Source organism: Stylophora pistillata, chromosome 3 (assembly GCF_964205215.1).
Source record: "Stylophora pistillata chromosome 3, jaStyPist1.2, whole genome shotgun sequence".
NCBI lineage: Eukaryota > Metazoa > Cnidaria > Anthozoa > Scleractinia > Pocilloporidae > Stylophora > Stylophora pistillata.
Genome location: NC_142521.1, coordinates 17,165,234 through 17,184,521, shown reverse-complemented (window position 1 = coordinate 17,184,521; position 19,288 = coordinate 17,165,234). Strand labels below are relative to the sequence as shown.

The following is a 19,288-nucleotide window of genomic DNA, read 5'->3' as shown; positions in this document are numbered from 1 at the left end:
AATTGTTATTGTACACATTGCAATATGATTTAAATGAAATCTTTTCAAATTGTATTTGAAAATTTTATCCCCCCTTTTCCCATCAGTACTTGTGGCCTTGGGATATGAGACATTCAACAGTTGAAAAAAGGTCTTCGAATGTTGTTATGTAAATAAAAAATTAAGGCCCACTAAAATATTCTTAGACAGAATTCTTAAATAATGAAACAGTCGTGAGGAATTTTATTCAAAATGACTCTAAATGTTTGTTTTGTTTCTCTTTAATTCTCTTTAATTCTCTTTGCTGTGCGAGAAGGGTTCGACGAAAAATTTGGAAACAAGCCAGACACCAAAACCATCTCGCACGCAAGCCCCCGCTGAATAATTTAATACCATGTGGATATTCCAAGATTTACTCATTGTTTAAGATATAAACCTCGTGATCGTCGAAGCAAAGTAAATAATCTCACGCATTTAGCTCTTCACAAAAAAGGATTAATTCACCGATACCTCGCGATCACTTTTACAAAAAGTATTTTTACGATTTAAGTTAAGTTTAATTTTAAGCTGGTGGTCGGCACCTGCCATCAGTTTCTGTTTAAATTAAATATATTTTCTTACATTAAGATCTGCAATGAATTTCAAACAAGAGAGCGGAGTTAAAAGTCATAATCCTTGCTCAATGAAAACAATTCGAGTACACTATTTTCTGTCTTTTCTAGAAAATGAACAAAGGATGCCGCGTGAATACTCAGTATTCATGCAGCAAGCGGTTTCGAATTAATCTCCGGTAGGCTCAATTGCTGTTTTTCCATCGGCCTTCTTCAGATCTACTTCCGCCATAAGCTTTTTCTGAATTATCTGTAAATCTTCATCAAAATCCTTTTCCAGTGTCGTCGATGTTTCTAACATGCTTGATACCCTGGTAAGCTTCTTTAATGCCTGGTCGAACTCAAGGATACCGTCAGAGTTGTATTTTCGCAAAGGTGGCCTACCAAACTGTTCTCGTTTGAGATCGTCTGCCCACTGCACCGACTTCTTCTTTACCGGCTTGGAATCTTGTTTTGCATGGCTGCTATCCTTGTCTTTCAAAGCACTGGATGCACTTTGAGATCGCCGTCTCCTGACCGTTGAAGGTCGAAAGCGCATCATTTTAAACTACATGCGATTCATCCCCGCCACCTCTGTGATGATGAGCAAAGGCTCTTGTTCACATCGTCAATATGCCAAAGCCATTATGTCAAAAGGTGACACCATTGGCCACTGTGACAGCTTAGATATCGCATGAGCTGATTAGCCTTGAGCCTTGTCAGACAAAATATTGACACTGATAAGTCCGTAGCTGCTATGGATAAAATAAGACTCTACCGTCTATTTTTCTCGCCTGAGGCAAAGCGCCAAAGCATATGTCGATAACCTAGACGGCTACTTTTGTTCTTTTAAAAGTGTCCATCGTGAATACAAATGCCTTCATTTGGATAGAAATAATACTGTCTTCCAAAGAATTGTTGATTTGTCTCCTGCCTAATTTTTTTTTTTCATTAAAAAGCTTTATGCATGGTTTATTATGCATTATAGGTTTCATAAGGAGATGTTGATATCGCAATTTCAGTTATTCTGGACATTCACAGTGGGAAAGATGGCTGTTTTAATTAATCACAAATTGCCTAGCCTTCTTCCACAATGGCGGTTGAAATTTAGAACCACTAAACATTAAACTACATTGAAAATTCAAATCAGCTTCTCGCTCAGAGTTTCCCAGCAGCTAAGAAAATGTAGCATAGATTTCAATTTGAAATAATTATCGATGTTTGTATGACCTATAGTTGCTTTTGATGAATTCATAATTAAAATCGATCGACAATTTGGCAAAGTGTGCATCTTAAAAGCTCAATAATACATTTTTAATGTCAATTCCGATTAACATCGGAATAATAATACGAATACAAAACTTAAGGATTCTGTTTATTTTCCGTGGTTTACAGCTAAATCTTATTTTCCAGTGTAGCATTATAATTCGTATGTGTGGACAAGAACACCGAGAACCCTAAATTGTCGATGCTTTGTTTCCACAGATAGGACACATTACAAAATAAATAGAATTTTGTATTTGCATTAATTATAGATTCTCATAAGACATATTAGTAGTTATACAAATATAATTCATAAATTGGTCTTATCCATCATACGTTTTTAAATATCTTGTTTGTAACCGCGGAGTTTTTGTAGTTAGCGCCCCTCTTGTAGCATTTTGAGTTTTCATTTTTTGTGATTAGAAAATGTAGGAAAGGCAGGTAAGCTCAAGCAGGCACCGAAAAACTTTGTAAGGCAAATTCCTCGTCGCAAAGGTACCTAGAGAGTTTGGGTTTTATCAACTGAGTTGATAATGTAGTTTGGCCACCGTAAAGAGCTTCAAAGCCGAAGTTTCGAGCTTTAGCCCTTCGTCCGAGCGAATGACGAAGGGCTAAAGCTTGAAACGTCAGCTTAAAACTCTTTACGGTGGTTGATAAAACCCAAATACCCTGTTACTCACACCGACGCAGCACCACAGTTCATCTTTAGAAACTTGCTCTCTTTCTATAGAGAGTTGGGTGAAAAAATCAGCGAATAAGTTTAACTATCCAGATCTCTCTGCTCTGGTTAAAATAAAACAAAAATTTTGACCATAATTAATGAGCTAGTCTATGAAAAGCGTAAAGGTCGCATTTTTCAATCTCAACAGTCTATGTACACACTCTTTTCCTTTAGCTGCTCAATTTTGTATAAAGCGCTATCTTGGCTGAGACAAGTAAACACGGCGGGGATGTGCCACATTAACATTAGCACTGAAATACTCCGTAAGGAGAGGTTTCGTTAAGGAAAAATTTTAACTAAAATTTAACTTGAACCCATAGAGCAGCAACTGTGCTTTTCAAATTATCAGCTCCAGTCATAAAATCTTCTAGAAGCTTTTTTTTTCTTTTCGAAGAATTTTCTTGAAAAATGTCCCTTTCAATTAACTGACACGCTCTTTTGGGCGAGTAGAGGTCCCAGTGAAAAGCTTGTTGCTTTTTCAAATTTCCATTGCTCTTGAAACCTCACATATATTCATACGCATAATCCTATATATTTTGATTCAAACTGTTTAGCGTTTCGGCATAAAAGTAAACGAATATTAATTCATAATAAAAAAAGATTTGCAGTGTACGGGTTATCGTTAGCTTATAGGTTATTCCTCAAAAATTACGTCTGCATGGCTTTATGAACTGTGCAGGGTTCGAGTAAGTTTTTCTCTGATTAGAGAGGCTGCTGCACTGGGTGCGCTAGGGAATAAGAGGTTGCTGGTTATGTCCAAACGTGACCAGACGTTCTAATTCTCAGCTAGCTAGTTGTATAAGTGAAAGTGTATTTTACACTTCAGTTACAGCATAATACTGTTAAAATCGCGGTAGACAGGTTTCTTAATTAAGACTTATTTACAGGACACACTTTAGCGTACACACTTCTAAAATGAAATGGTAACAAGGTTATCATATAATCAAATAACACACTACTAATAAAGAATTAAGGGCGGATCCAGGATTTAGTCAAGGGGGGGTTCGGAGAATTGTTCCCCTTCTGAGGTGTCCAAGATTTTGAAAATTAGGTCTTCGGAAACATGATTTCCAGCGTTCTGAGGGAAAATTTAGGGGGTTCGACCGAACCACTCGAACCACCCCTGTATCCGCCCAGATTACTCTTATATTAACGTACTTGTAGTAAATGAATGAACTTTAAGCTTTAGTAACGACTGATACCGAAAAGATGTTGCGACTAAAACGGACACATTCGTTCAAAAATGAATCCCAACTAGGATTTTGACAGCATAATACAAAATCGCAGTAGACGGGTTTCTTAATTAAATTTATTTACAGAACACACTTCAGCGCACACACTTCTAAATAAAACGGTAACAAGGTTATCATATAATCAAATCACACACTACTAATAAAGAATAATGAATAAGATTACTCTTATATTAATGTACCAATAGCAGTTAAATGAGCTTTAAGCTTTAGTAACGACTGAAACCAAAACAAATTTGCGAATAAAACAGACGCATACGTTCAAATATGAATCCTAAATAGGATCTTGAATAATGACGTAGGGACTAAGCATCATCGAACGGATATAAAAAATAACTCTATGTACTTTCTCGCTTTTCATGAAAATGCAATAGATCCGCGCTTTGAGCCTCTACGCATGACATCTACTCAACGAAACACATGTATACTTGGTTTTTTACCTATAATATTTACACCGAAAACTCTTACAAACCGTCTTTGATCAAAAAGATTTGAAGGGAAAGTTGCTGATTCATGCAATGGATTCAAGAAGGTCTTCTGGATTTGATATGCACTGTTTGTGACAGATCAAAGACATCATTTACTCCATCGTAAGATGACAAGGTGAACATTCTCGATTACAAGAAAGATAGACAGACCGGTATGACATGATGAGTGTAGTTGTGACCATATTCGGGACACTCGAAGAGTCCATCGTCAAGACTGATCCTCTCGTACATCAAATCTCTCATATCAAATCCTTGCTTGAGGGTATTTTACTTCTCCAGGCTAGATATGCCAGTCAGGAATGGCGATGATAGAAAAGAGGAACTAAAGAATCATTCGTGTTAAGATAGTCGGGTTTACAATGACATCATGTATATCTAAGGAAAATGCCAAACACTTCTTCTTATTTTGTCGTTCTATGATTCATCTTCATACCTATAAAACTTAAAAAGGTCTATTGTCTGTTGCAAGACTCTCCCTCCGACACGACGTGTCTGTTACTGTGGGCCCATAAAAAATAGTCATGTTTCCAAATTGATGTCCGACGTATACATTAAGCATGCGCCGCTACGATGAGAATATGGACCTGAGGAAAACAAGAGAAGAGAGCTTAATTATAATGAACAATTTCGGGCAACCGTGTAATAATAGAATAGATTGTAAACGCATCTTTCTGTTTTTCTGGTTTCGACTTAGTATCGTGTATTTGACAACCTCGAAAACAGTACTACCGTTTTCTGTCGATACCTGCGACATATTTTCTCAATTATTTATTTCATTCCTGCTACTTACTTCATCAACGATGCGAGTCCCAGTGCAGCGATTAAAGCGAAACTTGGCAAGTCCTGTAAACCTTGATACAAAAATGAAAACCGTTAGATTATCGTCGCAAATTCAATCGCATTTCTCAGGGGTCCTTCATTTATGACAGAGTAAGGGAGGGTGAATAAATGCAAAGGTAACCTTTATTTGCATCAAATTAAACCCATTTAGTTATTATGAGTTATGTTGTCCAATTAGACTCCATATGCGTAGAAATAAATTGGGTTCCTACTGGTTGATGGCTAAAATTTAAGTTTGAACGCCATACACTGCCCCTACTCTTCAAGAAAATGAATCGCTTTCACGAAGACCTATCTTGTTACTCACTGAGTCAGCCAATCGAAGGAAACTGAGCAATGCATGAGAATACCAGCTCCCCTGATCTTTCTAGCGTTTCCATCTTCTTCGGTTGTGAATAATCTCTACATATTTGTATGTTGTAAGATAATGAAGATAGAGCGCATCATCTAATCGGTGAATTCAGTGTCCAAGCGAATGCTTTATCATGTTATAGAACCCGCACAAAACTAGTTATGTCATAAAAGCAATAGAACGAATTTTTTTTTTTTTTTGCTTAATTATTGGATAAACTGGATTACACACGCACAGTGATTGGTTCTTACTCATGATATATTGGAGAACAGACGAGCAGATGACGTCACCATTAGCGACATTTTGCTTTTTTTTCATCATATATAATAAATAAATGTCATGTTGCTGTGGTGTTTTGGTCCTTACCACATTTTGACGTAATCTATGATCTATTACTGAACAGAAACCCAGCAACACGAAATCTATTTGTTAAATATTCAATTTCAAGACCTTACCGTTACTGCACTCGCAATAAGCTTTAGGTTCCCCTTGGCAATATCCGTCATCTTTCCTGTCTGAAAGGTCAATACCTTTACATTTGTCTGCAGGAGTGCATGTTACCTCTACAAGCAATTCCCCGCCTGCTCCATCACAGCAGACTCTGTCGCACTCTCCAGGTTTGGGCGTTTTTTTTATATCAACTCCTACATATAATCAAATAGTAAGTACACCTTAGCATGTATTTTTACTTGGTGTTCCGTCATTAGGAACAGCGAGAAAGGAGGACGAGGTAAGAAATGGCTGCGTGAGGCTCACTTAATGCCGTTTCAACTGACTGCTAAGCATCAATCGCGTCTCTGCCTGAAGAGAGCCTAGAAACGCTAGAAAAAAACTTCCAAAACACTCATCAATCACTTACCTTAAGATTGACATTAAACAATTAGATAAGTAAATGAAGAAAACCTCTTGATTTGTATATAGATCGGCCTCTGAGGACCTTCTTAAGTATTCTCAACGAGAGCTGAGCTCTTGTCTCACCCTACAGATCTCTGAGGTGTAAAATTGATACACGTATCTCGGTTGCTACAACAGACGATACGGTCTGGAATAAAAGCTTCTTTATGACCTCTATTGCATTCTGATCTTCATTACTATGTAAATTTCACTTTTAACTGGGGACACATTTGTAAAATTTGCGCGTGAAATAAAGAAAAGGAAAAGCTTTCCTTTGGGGGTTTCACTCGTTTTGTTCTTCTTTTCTTCAAATTCGGGATGAGCTTCCACTTAGAAAAATTTAAAGCAGCGAGCTAAAGTTTCATGTTTTTCCCGGGAAGCTTATCTGTCAGCCTTGACTTTGTGAAGTACCGGGACCGTGACTCATCTCAGACATCTCGAAGTTGAACTATGAAAATTAACGACTAATTTTACATGCAGTTGAAAGAAGTACCTTGAAACTCGAGAGTGTATACTGTGTTATCTGCTCTTATATCGTTGCCAAATGCGCCTTGTTGAAGTCCATCCTTAAATACTTGCTCGATCGTAATTCCAGAGGGTCCTCCAGCGTGCAGTGACAGCATAAGTTTCCCTTCAAACGGAGAATTGCAGGTGGCGCTCTTAACTTCCGCACCACAGGGTCTGAATCCTACTTTCATGAGCATTTTTAAAAACTGTAGATTGGAAAAACGTGTGAGTGATTACGAGAGAGGAGAACGTAAGGTTTCGTGACCTACTTTTGCATTCGGTGTGAATAAAACTTAAAATCAAACCATCCTGCGGTTTGTTATAGACTTTTTCAAAAAAGGACAAAAATAAAATGGGTAAATCAGCGAGTTCATGCAAGGTAATACATTTAAAATATATATACACTCGATTGCAAAACATTTACACTTAAAAAGTAAGAGATGTCAGTGATGAGACCCAATGGCCTCAAGGGAAATGTGCGCATATCTATATATATATATAGGTAGTGAGAGGTTGGAATGGGACACCTGAGCCAATTACAGACCTAGACTCTTTTCAACCCCAAATAATTCATAAAATTCCTGAATGTGACAAAAATCTATATACAGTGAGAAATGATATTTTACCAGCTATTCAATTTAAAATATCCAGGTTAAAAATGTCCAGATTATTTAAAGGTTATTCGAGTTTGGAGTGAAGATCTTTTTCTTCCCTTTTTTCAACTTTCACTTTTTTCCCCTCATCTAGAATTCATTTAGATTTCTCATTGTCCATCAAACGGCGCGTTGAAATATATTTGAGTGTCTTTCCAGATAAGAGCAGCCACGAAATGATGTTAGAAACCATTGTAATGAAAGAAAGCAAGCTCCGTACTTACGCCAACTTCTATGGTATTGATTAAGACCTCCGACTTGCCGCCAGAACAATCAACTGTGACTTTCACGTAGATTTCTACTACTAAAACTAATCATAAGAAAATTGAACAAATAGAATACAAAGCCTCACTTAGGTATTGATACTCGTTTGGTAAGCGTGATAATGTCATTGTGTGACTCAGTTTTTTTCGGACTGCGTTTGCCTAAAGGATTGTGGCAATATTCCTTGAAGCTGAGATGATGGAAATGAATATCTACCGTACGCCCTGTTTTAAGTGGCATGAAACTCCGAGGCATACAGTTCAATTCAGCTTTCGATCATTTTACAATTTGGGACAAATTAAGTTTATCTTCCTTCAACACCTACTAACATTAAGGGTGATAAAATTTATTGGAATCAGAGCATTAGCTCAATTGCAGTGAAATCAGGCGTCTTAAAAAGAAGCTTAAGTGGGTTCTTATTCCTTGTGACAATCATTTGCTGGATCTAGATAGGCTGGAAATTGGGCACTTGCCAGTGTCCCTGCCAGCGAGGGATTTACTGCAATCTTTTACCTTTAGTTCCTCGTATTACAAGCTGATGCAACCTTTGATAAAATCCGTCATAGCGATTAATTGACGCCGTCAACTTGACCTTAATGATCAACTATTCATTTCACTCTCCCATCCTAGGGGCACAACAGTTCCTCAAGAATCTGATTTTTATGCTCACCTACTCTAATATCCACGCAAACACTGCTTGGAAGTGGTCCTGTTGGCGTGCTTGACGGTGGTCCTGTTGGCGTGCTTGACGGTGGTCCTGTTGGCGTGCTTGACGGTGGTCCTGTTGGCGTGCTTGACGGTGGTCCTGTTGGCGTGCTTGTCGGTGGTCCTGTTGGCGTGCTTGACGGTGGCCCTGTTGGCGTGCTTGACGGTGGTCCTGTTGGCGTGCTTGACGGTGGTCCTGTTGGCGTGCTTGACGGTGGTCCTGTTGGCGTGCTTGACGGTGGTCCTGTTGGCGTGCTTGACGGTGGTCCTGTTGGCGTGCTTGACGGTGGTCCTGTTGGCGTGCTTGTCGGTGGTCCTGTTGGCGTGCTTGACGGTGGCCCTGTTGGCGTGCTTGACGGTGGTCCTGTTGGCGTGCTTGACGGTGGTCCTGTTGGCGTGCTTGACGGTGGTCCTGTTGGCGTGCTTGACGGTGGTCCTGTTGGCGTGCTTGTCGGTGGTCCTGTTGGCGTGCTTGACGGTGGCCCTGTTGGCGTGCTTGACGGTGGTCCTGTTGGCGTGCTTGACGGTGGTCCTGTTGGCGTGCTTGTCGGTGGTCCTGTTGGCGTGCTTGACGGTGGCCCTGTTGGCGTGCTTGACGGTGGTCCTGTTGGCGTGCTTGACGGTGGTCCTGTTGGCGTGCTTGACGGTGGTCCTGTTGGCGTGCTTGACGGTGGTCCTGTTGGCGTGCTTGACGGTGGTCCTGTTGGCGTGCTTGACGGTGGTCCTGTTGGCGTGCTTGACGGTGGTCCTGTTGGCGGGCTTGACGGTGGTCCTGTTGGCGGGCTTGACGGTGGTCCTGTTGGCGTGCTTGTCGGAGATACTACACTTTTATCCACTGCCGATGAAGTTTCCCTTCCTTCAACTGTTGAGGTTACCCTACCTCCAATTCCTGTGGTAGTGGTTGCGATAACACCCACTGACGCTGTGTTAGTTACTGCTCCTCCAGTGGTAGTTACGTCTCCTTCGCCTACTAAGGTGGTAGTTACTTCTCCGCTTATTGCGGTGTTACTTACCTCTCCACCAGCTGTAGTGAATGATACTCCACCTCCAACTGCAGTGGTAGTTTCGGAAACTCCAGGTACTATAACTGTGGTTGCAACGGCTGCGGTGGTTGTTTTTCCACCTCCAACCATTGTGGCTGGGCTGGGTGTGATATAGGTTGTTGTAGCGGAACCTGAAGTTAAATTATAGTGATCAACGTCAGGAAGACTTTGTAGTTTAGAAATGTCACAATTTCGGACATAGAAGGAAAGCATTAAGTGAGCTAAAAAAGACAATGTAGTTGCCATCGTGTAAAGAGTAAAATTTTGAGAGACGTTTTGGCTGAACAAAAAGAGAAAGTAAAATACAGGAGCTAATAGAAAAAAACATCGCGTCAATGAACCTACTGAAGGATTCGAATCTTTTAACCAGCTTGACACAGCCACCAGACAATTGCTCGACTTTGACACTTGTCTCTTTTCTCTTTTGTTTGGTTTTCTTACGAACATTCAGCATTTGTTCAAGTTAATTGAGATTCAGGCATATTTGATATTATTTTTTTAATAATGGTAATTGTTCTCACAAAATTTGTTCCACCCTTCGTAAAAAACAAACGAATAATGGTGACATTAACATGAATCAAGCAGTTCACTTTTAAATTCTCACAGATGTGAATGAAAAGTGTTTGACAACCTACCCAATTCTTTAATTTTGGAGGCAAAGAAATAGTTTGGTAACAGGACCATAAAAAGTTATTAAAAGTCATATTAATGGGTGATCCTCCCAGAGTGACAAAAAAAAAAATAGAATACATCAGTGATCCTCTTGGAATTGATAGCAAATTTTCAGTAGGCAATAATCATAATGAACAAGGACACGTACAAGCAAAATTGTTTGCAGATCAAAATGGCGATCTCTTCGGAAGTAAGCTTCTTGCTGATATTCTTGGAGGTAAGTTCTCATTTACTGTTGTTGTCCATGTTGGATCTAGAGGAACTAGAGATGGGTCATTTGTCTCGCTGTCATTATTGATTGGGGATGAATTCTCAGATTAATTATTTGGTTTCTATCTCGTGACAGGAGCATTTCGTGAACTGTAAAAGTTTGAATGACTCCATTCGTGGAACCGTTGAGCCAGAATACATTTGCTACAGAGCTACATTTTATTCAGAGTGTTGTAAGAGAGGTGAGGGTCCTCTTCACTAGCTATTCGGTGATCTTCAAAATTGAGCTCTTTGTCCTCAATTTTTGTTTGTGAACACCTTCTCCACTTAAAAAGGGAACAACATTTTTTAAGACAATAGTGAAAAGGGTGGGCTGAGTTTGACTCAGAGGGCGATATTGGACACACGCGAATTTGATACCATGTTAGTACAGTCGAACCTCGACTACACGGACCTCGATTATCCGGATTTCTCGATTATCCGGACTTTTTCTCTGGTCCCAATTTTGTTACGAATATTTATCAGTCTTGATCAAGATCCGGAGCTATATACTTTTCTAAACTACAGCGTGAGTTTGCTTCAGTTTCAAAAAGCAAAAGCAGCGCTCGGACGAGCGGTAACTAATGGAGAACATTCGAATGAGGTCTGATTGGCTTAGAGTTGCTTTGTTACTAAGCGAGATTTCACGCTCTATTGGCTCGTTCGGCGTGGTAAGCAAGATACCAAGCTACACAGTGTCGCGAATGTCTATTCATGATCATCATGTTCTTGGGGCGTAAGCGATCCATACTGTCGATAAAAGATGAACAGTCTATAATTTCGCGATTAGAAAGAGGAGAAAAAGGAACAAATATGTCAGCTGAATACGGCGCTGGTAAGCAGCAGATATCTGATAACAGCATGAACAAGGAAAAGATTAGGAAGTTTGCCGACAACTCAGAGAACAGCGAAGGGCTAACGCGTAAATCGCCGTAGGGTTGTACATAATGAACAGCTCGATAAAGCTATCTATGCCTCATTAATATTCATATTCTTGATTATCCGGACTATTTCGTTTAATATACCGATCAATAATTGATTGTCGAGTGATCATTGACATTGTACCATGATTTTTGTTTTCGGTAATCAAAGCTCTATTTTTCCTTAAACAACCCCTCTTTTGATGGAATACCTATTTGATAACCAAAAGACGCATCGAAAACGGTCACGATTTCAAGTATTTTGTTTCCATTGTTACCTCAAAATAAACACCTATTCTGTCAGCGTTTTTAAAGAGACATGGCTTACAATTGAGCGCGATGCAGTTACGATAACACAAAAGCAGGTTTTTCATATAGTGGGTTTAAGCAAGTTATCCTTGCTGAAATTTTGGGAAACCATGGAGGGTTAGTTTCGACTAAATTGCATTGAATCATACGATCAACGTCGTGCGATGTCAATTTCGAACTCTTAAAAGACCCTGAAGTATCATGACCATAATAACTAACAAGTCCTCTATACAAGTAACTTCAAAGATGTGCAAAGTCACTAGTGCTTCGGTTGGTTAGGGCACGAACTTTCCTCACAACTAAAAGGAAAGGAAATATCTCAAAGATGTGCTTTGAAGATATTATTAGAATTATTTCGTTACCCCCACCGACGCAGCCTCAAACAATTTCTTTCGAAACTATCAGCCTTTATTCCTTTGAAGATACGTTCTGGATAAACCACCGAGCTTAGCCAAGGTTATAATCTATTCACAGGTAGTCTAACCTTCATTGCATCTTACTCTTTGAGCCGATCATTTTCTATTGTTCTAATCACTAATGTGAGCAAATAATGAAAAACAGTGAACATTTTTACCGTGACAAAAAAGACAGCCCTGAAAGATCAGTAATGTCATTATGAATGTAACCTTCGCCATCGCCAAGTGTAATGTTATTAGTGGGGTCGTCTTTCTCAACAACTTTCAACCAGTTATAATCGGAACGTTGTTGAAGAGAAAGACACAGCAGAAAAACAAAATAAAAACCGGTGAATTTGGAATAAATTATAAAAAAAATTGCCACGATCTCTGAACGGGTAGATTTGGTGTTTGACTCACGCTCGTTTGAATGCAAATGAATGGAAAATGTGCACTTGTTTTATAAGTTTACCATGTCATAATTACCATACCAACGTCTCCAAACCCCCGAAACACGCCTGAGGCTATTCGTTATTCCTTTTCTATCGGTTTTCTTTGTTTTTGTAAAATGTTGGACGCAGTAGATTTGTTTCTTCTGCGGTTGTGGGGAAAACAAAAAGATATGTTAAATTGAATTGTTGGGTCAAGACAGACACATTTTGAATAATGAATAAGCAGGAATATATTTAATTTTGTCTCTAAAAACTCTATTTTTCCCTTCCAGAAAGTATGACTGGACTTTGACTAGACGCCAAATTTTCACGACCTGTAGCTTCTCTTTTGAAGATAGTTTCCATTTGAGAGGAGAATATTTTACCTTCACCTATTAATTATCCATATAAATTCATACAGATTATCTCATATGTTTTGATTTGAACTGTTTAGTGTTCCGGCATAAAAGTATAGGGATATTAATTCATGATAACGGAAGACTTCGAGTGTACAGGTTATTACTCAAAATATACTTTTCCAGGACTACTTGAACTTTACAGGATTCCAGTAGGTTTCGCTCTGATGAGAGAGGCTGCTGCACTAAGCTCACAAACGGGATCTAACGTGCTAATTCTCTGCTAGCAAGTTGTATAAGTATATTTTAAACTTCAGTTACAGCATAATACTGACAAAATCGCAGTAGACGGGTTTCTCAATTGAGACTTCTAAATGAAAACGGTAACAAGTTTATGATACTTAACAATTATTCGCCGAAGGTGAGGTGAATATCGTCGAATAATCCCCGAGACGAAGTCGAATGTCGAATAATCCCCGAGACGAAGTCGAGGGGATTATTCGACAATATTCAGCGAACCTGAGGCGAATAATTGTTTTAGCATAATTTCAGAGCTGAACAACAGAGAACTTTCTAAAATCATAACAGCTTAAAGATGAAATAAACAATTTTTAAAAATCGAGTTTCCAGACGGGATTTGAACCCACGACCCTCCGTGATCTAGTCGGATGCTCTAACCACTGAGCTACAGGAGATTCTATGGTGAGCAAGGGTCAATTAGTGGGTATTGACTGGAACCGCATCACGCGGCTACACAGCCAAACATCAGCTAGCGCATAGAAGCTCACTAACAGCATCACGCTGTCACATTAAAGCATCACATGCATTAAAGCATCACATGCAGCCAACCAGCCTCCAAAGTGAGCATGTAAAGATGAAATAAACAATTGACCCTTGCTCACCATAGAGTCTCCTGTAGCTCAGTGGTTAGAGCATCCGACTAGATCACGGAGGGGCGTGGGTTCAAATCCCATCTGGAAACTCGATTTTCATAACAGTTTAGTAACATTTATTAGCATTTTATTTAAACATTTTAGATAAACCGCGTGGAGCGGTTTATATAGCGTCATATAAGGATCCGCTCGACCAATCAGATTGCTGGAAACTCTTTGCTCAGCTCTGAAATTATACTAAAATCAAATTATACACTACCAATAAAGAATTAATTAATAAAATTACTCTTATATCAAGGCACTGATGGTAGCTGAATGAATTTTTAGCTTTCGTAACGAGTGATACCACAAAAATTTGCGACTAAAACGGACGCATGCGTTTAAAAATGAATCGTAAATAAGATTTTGAATAAATGAGTAGGGACTAATCATTGAATGGATACAAAAAATAACCCGTCACGCTTCCTTGCTTTTCATGAAAGTGAAATGGCTCTTTGAGCCTCTACGCATGACATCTACTCTATTGAACTCTTCGTAACACATGTGTACTTGGTTTTTTAGTTTTAATATTTACACCGAAATCTTTAACAAACCGGCTTTGATCGAAAAGATTTGAAGGATAAGTTAATGATTCAGGCAGTAGATTCAAGAAGGTCTTCTGGATTTGATACGCACTGTTTGTGGCAAATCGAAGACATTAATTGCTCCGTCGTAAGATGACAAGGTGAAAATTCTCGAACTGTTGAGGTTGCCTTACCTCCAATTCCTGTGGTGGTAGTTGCGATAACACTCACTGACGCTGTGCTAGTTACTGCTCCTCCAGTGGTAGTTGCGTCTCCTCCGGTTACTGCTCTATTACTAACCTCACTCCCGACTACTACGAAGCTGGTCACTTCTACTCCAGCCACTGTTGTTGTGGCTGTTTCTTTTCCTGCTGCGTTTCCAGTGGTCGTTACTTCTCCTCCGACCACCCTCGTGCTAGTCACTCCATCGCCGGATACCACCGAAGTAGTTACTTCTCCTTCGGTTGTTAAAGTGGTAGTTACTCTTTCAGCTGTAACTGCGTTGGTAGTTATTCCTCCGGATGCACATGGAAGGAAAGCATATCGTGAGTTAAAATAGATTGTAGTTGCCATTGTGTAAAGAGTAAAAGTTTGAGAAACGTGTTGGCTGAACTATTAGGGAAAGTAAGATACAGGACGTAAAAAAAATAAGATGGCGTCGATGCACCTTGTGAGGGATTTGAATTCTCACTGAGCTTGGCACAGCCACTAGACAATTACACAACTTTAATTTTTTTTTTTTATCATTATTCATTTAACAATTTGCGAAAGGCAGGTAAATTTACAATAGGACAAGGTTGTTCCGTAATAGGTAAAGTACCATTCCATATCGCCTACAAACAGACAAAATTGAAACCCTACCCACTAACAAGCCCCATGCTAAAAAATAAGAAAACATATAATCATTAACCGAACGAAAGAGAAGAGAGAAAAAGAAAAACCAAAAAAACAAAAAAAAAAACAAAAAATAGTTGATGAACATGTTCAAGAATTAAGAGCATTGAAACGACATTTTACAGAAACTATTTTAAAAGAACGGATGTCGTCTTGATTGAAAACTTTGCCAAGTCTTGCGTAAAAGAAAGAATTTTGTTTTTTTACGAAAAGACGGTAGTTCCTTTTCACCTCTTATGTTATCTGGTAAGGCGTTCTCCATAGAGTGAGGTTTTAGCTTTCACATTTTTGAGAAAAAGACCACAGGCCCCACGGTGCGAGCGCCCACTACAAAACTCAAAGAGGTCGTTTCTTTTCGGATCAATTAAACCTAACTTGCATTTAAAGACAAAGACAATTGATACTTTTCTCTTTTGTTTGGTTTTCTTACGAACATTTAGCATTTGTTTAATTTAATGGATATGCAGGCATATATGAGTTTAATGGTTCTCACAAAATTTGCTTCACCCCTTGATGATAACAATTTTGATTACAAACATAGTTCTAAGACTGGGGCGTGTAGCATGGTATTATGCTCAGAGATCAGAAGAAGAAAATAGCTTTTCAGATGGTTGTTGGTAACTTAGGTAGCCACGAGGTTCCTGGTTTAGTTCGGAGGTCAAACAAACCATCAAACATCCTAAGCTACCTTACTTATCTTTTGGAAAATTTGCATTACTAAAGTTTTAATTACTCGGCGATTGAACAATATTAATTTTGTTTATCCAGTGCAGAGATATATCAATATATGTCATATATGTTTATATATGTTTATATATGTCATATATGTCACACATGTTCTAAGACTAGGGCATGTAGGATGGTGTGATGTTCAGAGATCAGAAGAAGAGAATAGCTTTTGAGATGGTTGCTAGTAACTTAGGCAGCCATAAGGTTGCTGGTTTAGTTCGGAGGTCAAACAAACCATCAAACATCTTAAGCTACCTTGCATGTCTTTTGAAAATTTGCATTAATAAAGTTTTAATTACTCAGTAATTAAACAATATCAATTTTGTTTATCCAGTGCAGAAATATGTCAATATTTGTCATAAATGTTTACGCAGACGTTTTCCATATCTCGACAAAGGAAAAATCTTTTAAGACTTTTGCTCTTGTCCACGCAATGAAATTTGCTGCTGAATGGATCTGGGTTTATTTAATGCTAAATTATTAAGTTTTTTAGAAAAGAGGCATATCCGTTTAACTAAATGTTATTATTAAACCTTGCGGGAGAAATAACGATTATTAAATAATCACTATAGGGGTGCCTTCTCTTGGTTTTTCTATTTTTTCTTTGGTTTTTGGTTAAGGTTGCGTTTGCTAAATGCATTTACTATTTTTAGCTCTTATCTAATTGTAAAACCGGAAAACGGAGATCTTCAACGTCTTTCTCAAGACTAACGAGAGTAATGGCATTGGTAAGGTTTGGCAGTTCAGCTATTATACACATGTTCTTGTGAGACTTCGAAACCGATGACCTTTCAAGTTAGATAAGGGAACTGGCGAGCAAGAACACATCTTGACAGAGTGTTTTAAGCATTTTGTGAAGGTCCCCTTCTCCATTCTCCGATCTTCACCCTTCCGCTTATTTTTTCCTCATTTTCTTTCTTTGTGATCACATTGTCCATATAAAAAGACAACAGAATTATATTAGGATAATAATGAAAAGGGTGGGCGCAGTGCTACTCAAGAGGCGATATTGGACACACACCAACTTGATACCAGGTTAGTATACCGATCAATGATTGATTATCAAATGCTCATTGGTAATAGATCTTGATTATCATTTTGTTCGGTAATCATTGCTTTATTTTTTTCTGAAATGGTCCTTCTTTTAATGTAATACCTGTATTTGATGATAATAAGCGCATCGAAAATGGTAACAATTCAAAGTATTTTGTTTTCATCATGACGGTTACTTCAAAATAAACACCTAATTTTGGAAGAAAAAGAGCGGGCATCCTAGGTTCCGACTTTCGATGTTTATTTGCTATTTGTAGCATCAGTCTCCAGCCTTAATCTGGTTAAAAGTTTAATTCTTCTCTTGATTAGCAATGCAGTAACACTAATGCGAATGCAAACTTATTTTATGGAGGGTTGAACCGAGTTATCTCGCTAAAATTTGGGAAACCCGTCGAGGGTTAGTTGTGACTCAACTGCATTGAATGGTAAGATCAAGAAATCCGATTTCGAACTCATAAAAGACCAAGAAGTATCATGACTGTGATAACTGACAAAATAAGAGAGATTCGTAAGGTATGAAGCAGCTAGGAACTTGCAAGTGTTTCTAGAATAGCACCATGGCTGCTGAATGCAAATCAAGTCCTCTATACCAGTACCTCCAAAGATATACTAAGTGACAACTGTTTCAGGAGGTAAGGGACGACCTTTTCCCACAACTTAAAGCAAAGGAAAGGAAACATCGTAAAAACGTGCCTGAGAGATACGTACTGTGTATAGCGCAGCACACAGCTGGGGGTATAATATTATTCAGATGCAGTCTCAGCTTCATTGAATCTTACTCTTCGAGCGGGTCGTTTTCCATCGTATCGTTTTCGCTTCAGGCGACGAATTAAAGGTTAATTTCACTATTGTAAGCAAATGATGAAGTACAGCGAGCTCTTACCGTGACAGAAAAGACAGCCGTGAAAGATCAGTAATGTCCATATCAATGAAACCTTTGCCATCGAGAAGTGTCTTTCGCAACAACTTTCAACCAGTTATACTATTTAATGGGAAGATGGCAGAAGATAACCAAGTTAAAACCAGTAAATATAGAGAAAAAATGCAGAAAAATTCCAATGATCTTTGAACAGGTAAATCTGTAGTTCTACTCACGCACGTTTGAATGCAAAATGAAATGTAAAGGTGGTTCACTCGCTCCTTTGATTTAGTCAACATGTCACAATTACCATAGCAACGCCAACAAACGCACCTAAGCTATTAAGAGGCTGTCAGCCTAAGAACCGACCACTCGAATTTCAGGCGATCACAGAATTCCCTCAAATTTTTACTGTGAGATATTTGATCTAATCTATCGGCAAAAATTATATTTATTTGGTTCGTAATGCTATTTTATCAAATTTTTGGCGACGAGATGCGAGGACGGTCAAAAACAAAGAAATGTGTTTATTTCAGCGTTAATATTCAGCGTTTCGCTGGAGGCTCTAAACACTTACGCATTTGATCAAATAGTATATATCGGACATATGGCATCATTTTACATCTCTTCTGTTGATTAGTAGCAAAATATGTAAATTCTGACCAAACAATGAAGAATTACGCTGTTTTGAAAATACCACAAACAGCACTTTCCAAATTTGAGCTAGTGTGCTGTTGTTCCAAGACGCTTTTCTCAAAAGTGTAACGGGATCTGGAGTCCTCACCACTGTCCATGTTTAGTACTAGGGCTGGTGTGCCGTAAACAATAAAAACATTTTTGGCAACTACTCTTTTCGAGCTACAGGAGCTCGATGAACTTTGCTAATTTTCAATGTTCAAAGTGCATATGACTTAATTTCTTGCTCAAAATCAATGTTTGAGGCAGTGCTTATTCTCAAAACTAGCACGGTTGTTTTGTTAAGGTGAAGATGTCCATAAATTCATCCAAACTTGCCCCAAAGTTAGCAATTACAATTACGAAGGTAGAAATGAACATTTTCTGTGTGAAGTTATTAGACTGTCTCATGTGGGCTGAAACATGTCAAAATTCCATTAAGTATGTCTTGACCGCTGTCTTATGCTGTAAAACACTAAAATTTCTGTCAGTTATAGATTTAGAAACACTCATTCAAAATATGTTATTATGAAGAGGACTTCATGTCTTACCAGAGATCTCCACTAGATCGGGTTGATTCAGTCATGTGTCACGCTCTTTACATTGAAAATGTCACGGATTCAAATTTAACTACTTCGCACAGAAATGGTTTGTGTCAAGAGTGATAATTTTCCTATCTTTACTATTTTTATTCTAGAATTTGCCTCATTATGGACCAAAAAGTAATTTTTTTGTAGACAA

The 19,288-nt window shown here is 38.6% G+C and overlaps 1 protein-coding gene across 4 annotated transcripts; it reads right to left on the bottom strand.

Moving 5' to 3' along the window:
• Positions 1–3,344: 3,344 nt before the first annotated feature.
• Positions 3,345–18,170, bottom strand: LOC111342810 (uncharacterized). Of its 4 annotated transcripts, none has more exons than XM_088752247.1 (9): positions 18,113–18,170; positions 17,897–17,995; positions 14,532–14,852; positions 8,472–9,680; positions 7,762–7,847; positions 6,871–7,090; positions 5,939–6,127; positions 5,082–5,142; positions 3,345–4,875 (listed from the first exon to the last, which is right to left on the bottom strand). In XM_088752247.1, the coding sequence occupies exons 2-9, from the start codon at positions 17,955–17,957 to the stop codon at positions 4,857–4,859; spliced, it is 2,166 nt and encodes a 721-aa protein (XP_088608373.1). In that variant the 5' UTR covers positions 17,958–17,995; positions 18,113–18,170; the 3' UTR covers positions 3,345–4,856. The 4 variants fall into 4 exon arrangements, with proteins under 4 accessions (XP_088608373.1, XP_088608375.1, XP_088608374.1 ...); XM_088752249.1 differs by having other exon boundaries at positions 14,532–14,834; XM_088752248.1 differs by having other exon boundaries at positions 18,109–18,169.
• Between the last annotated feature and the right edge of the window lie 1,118 nt (positions 18,171–19,288).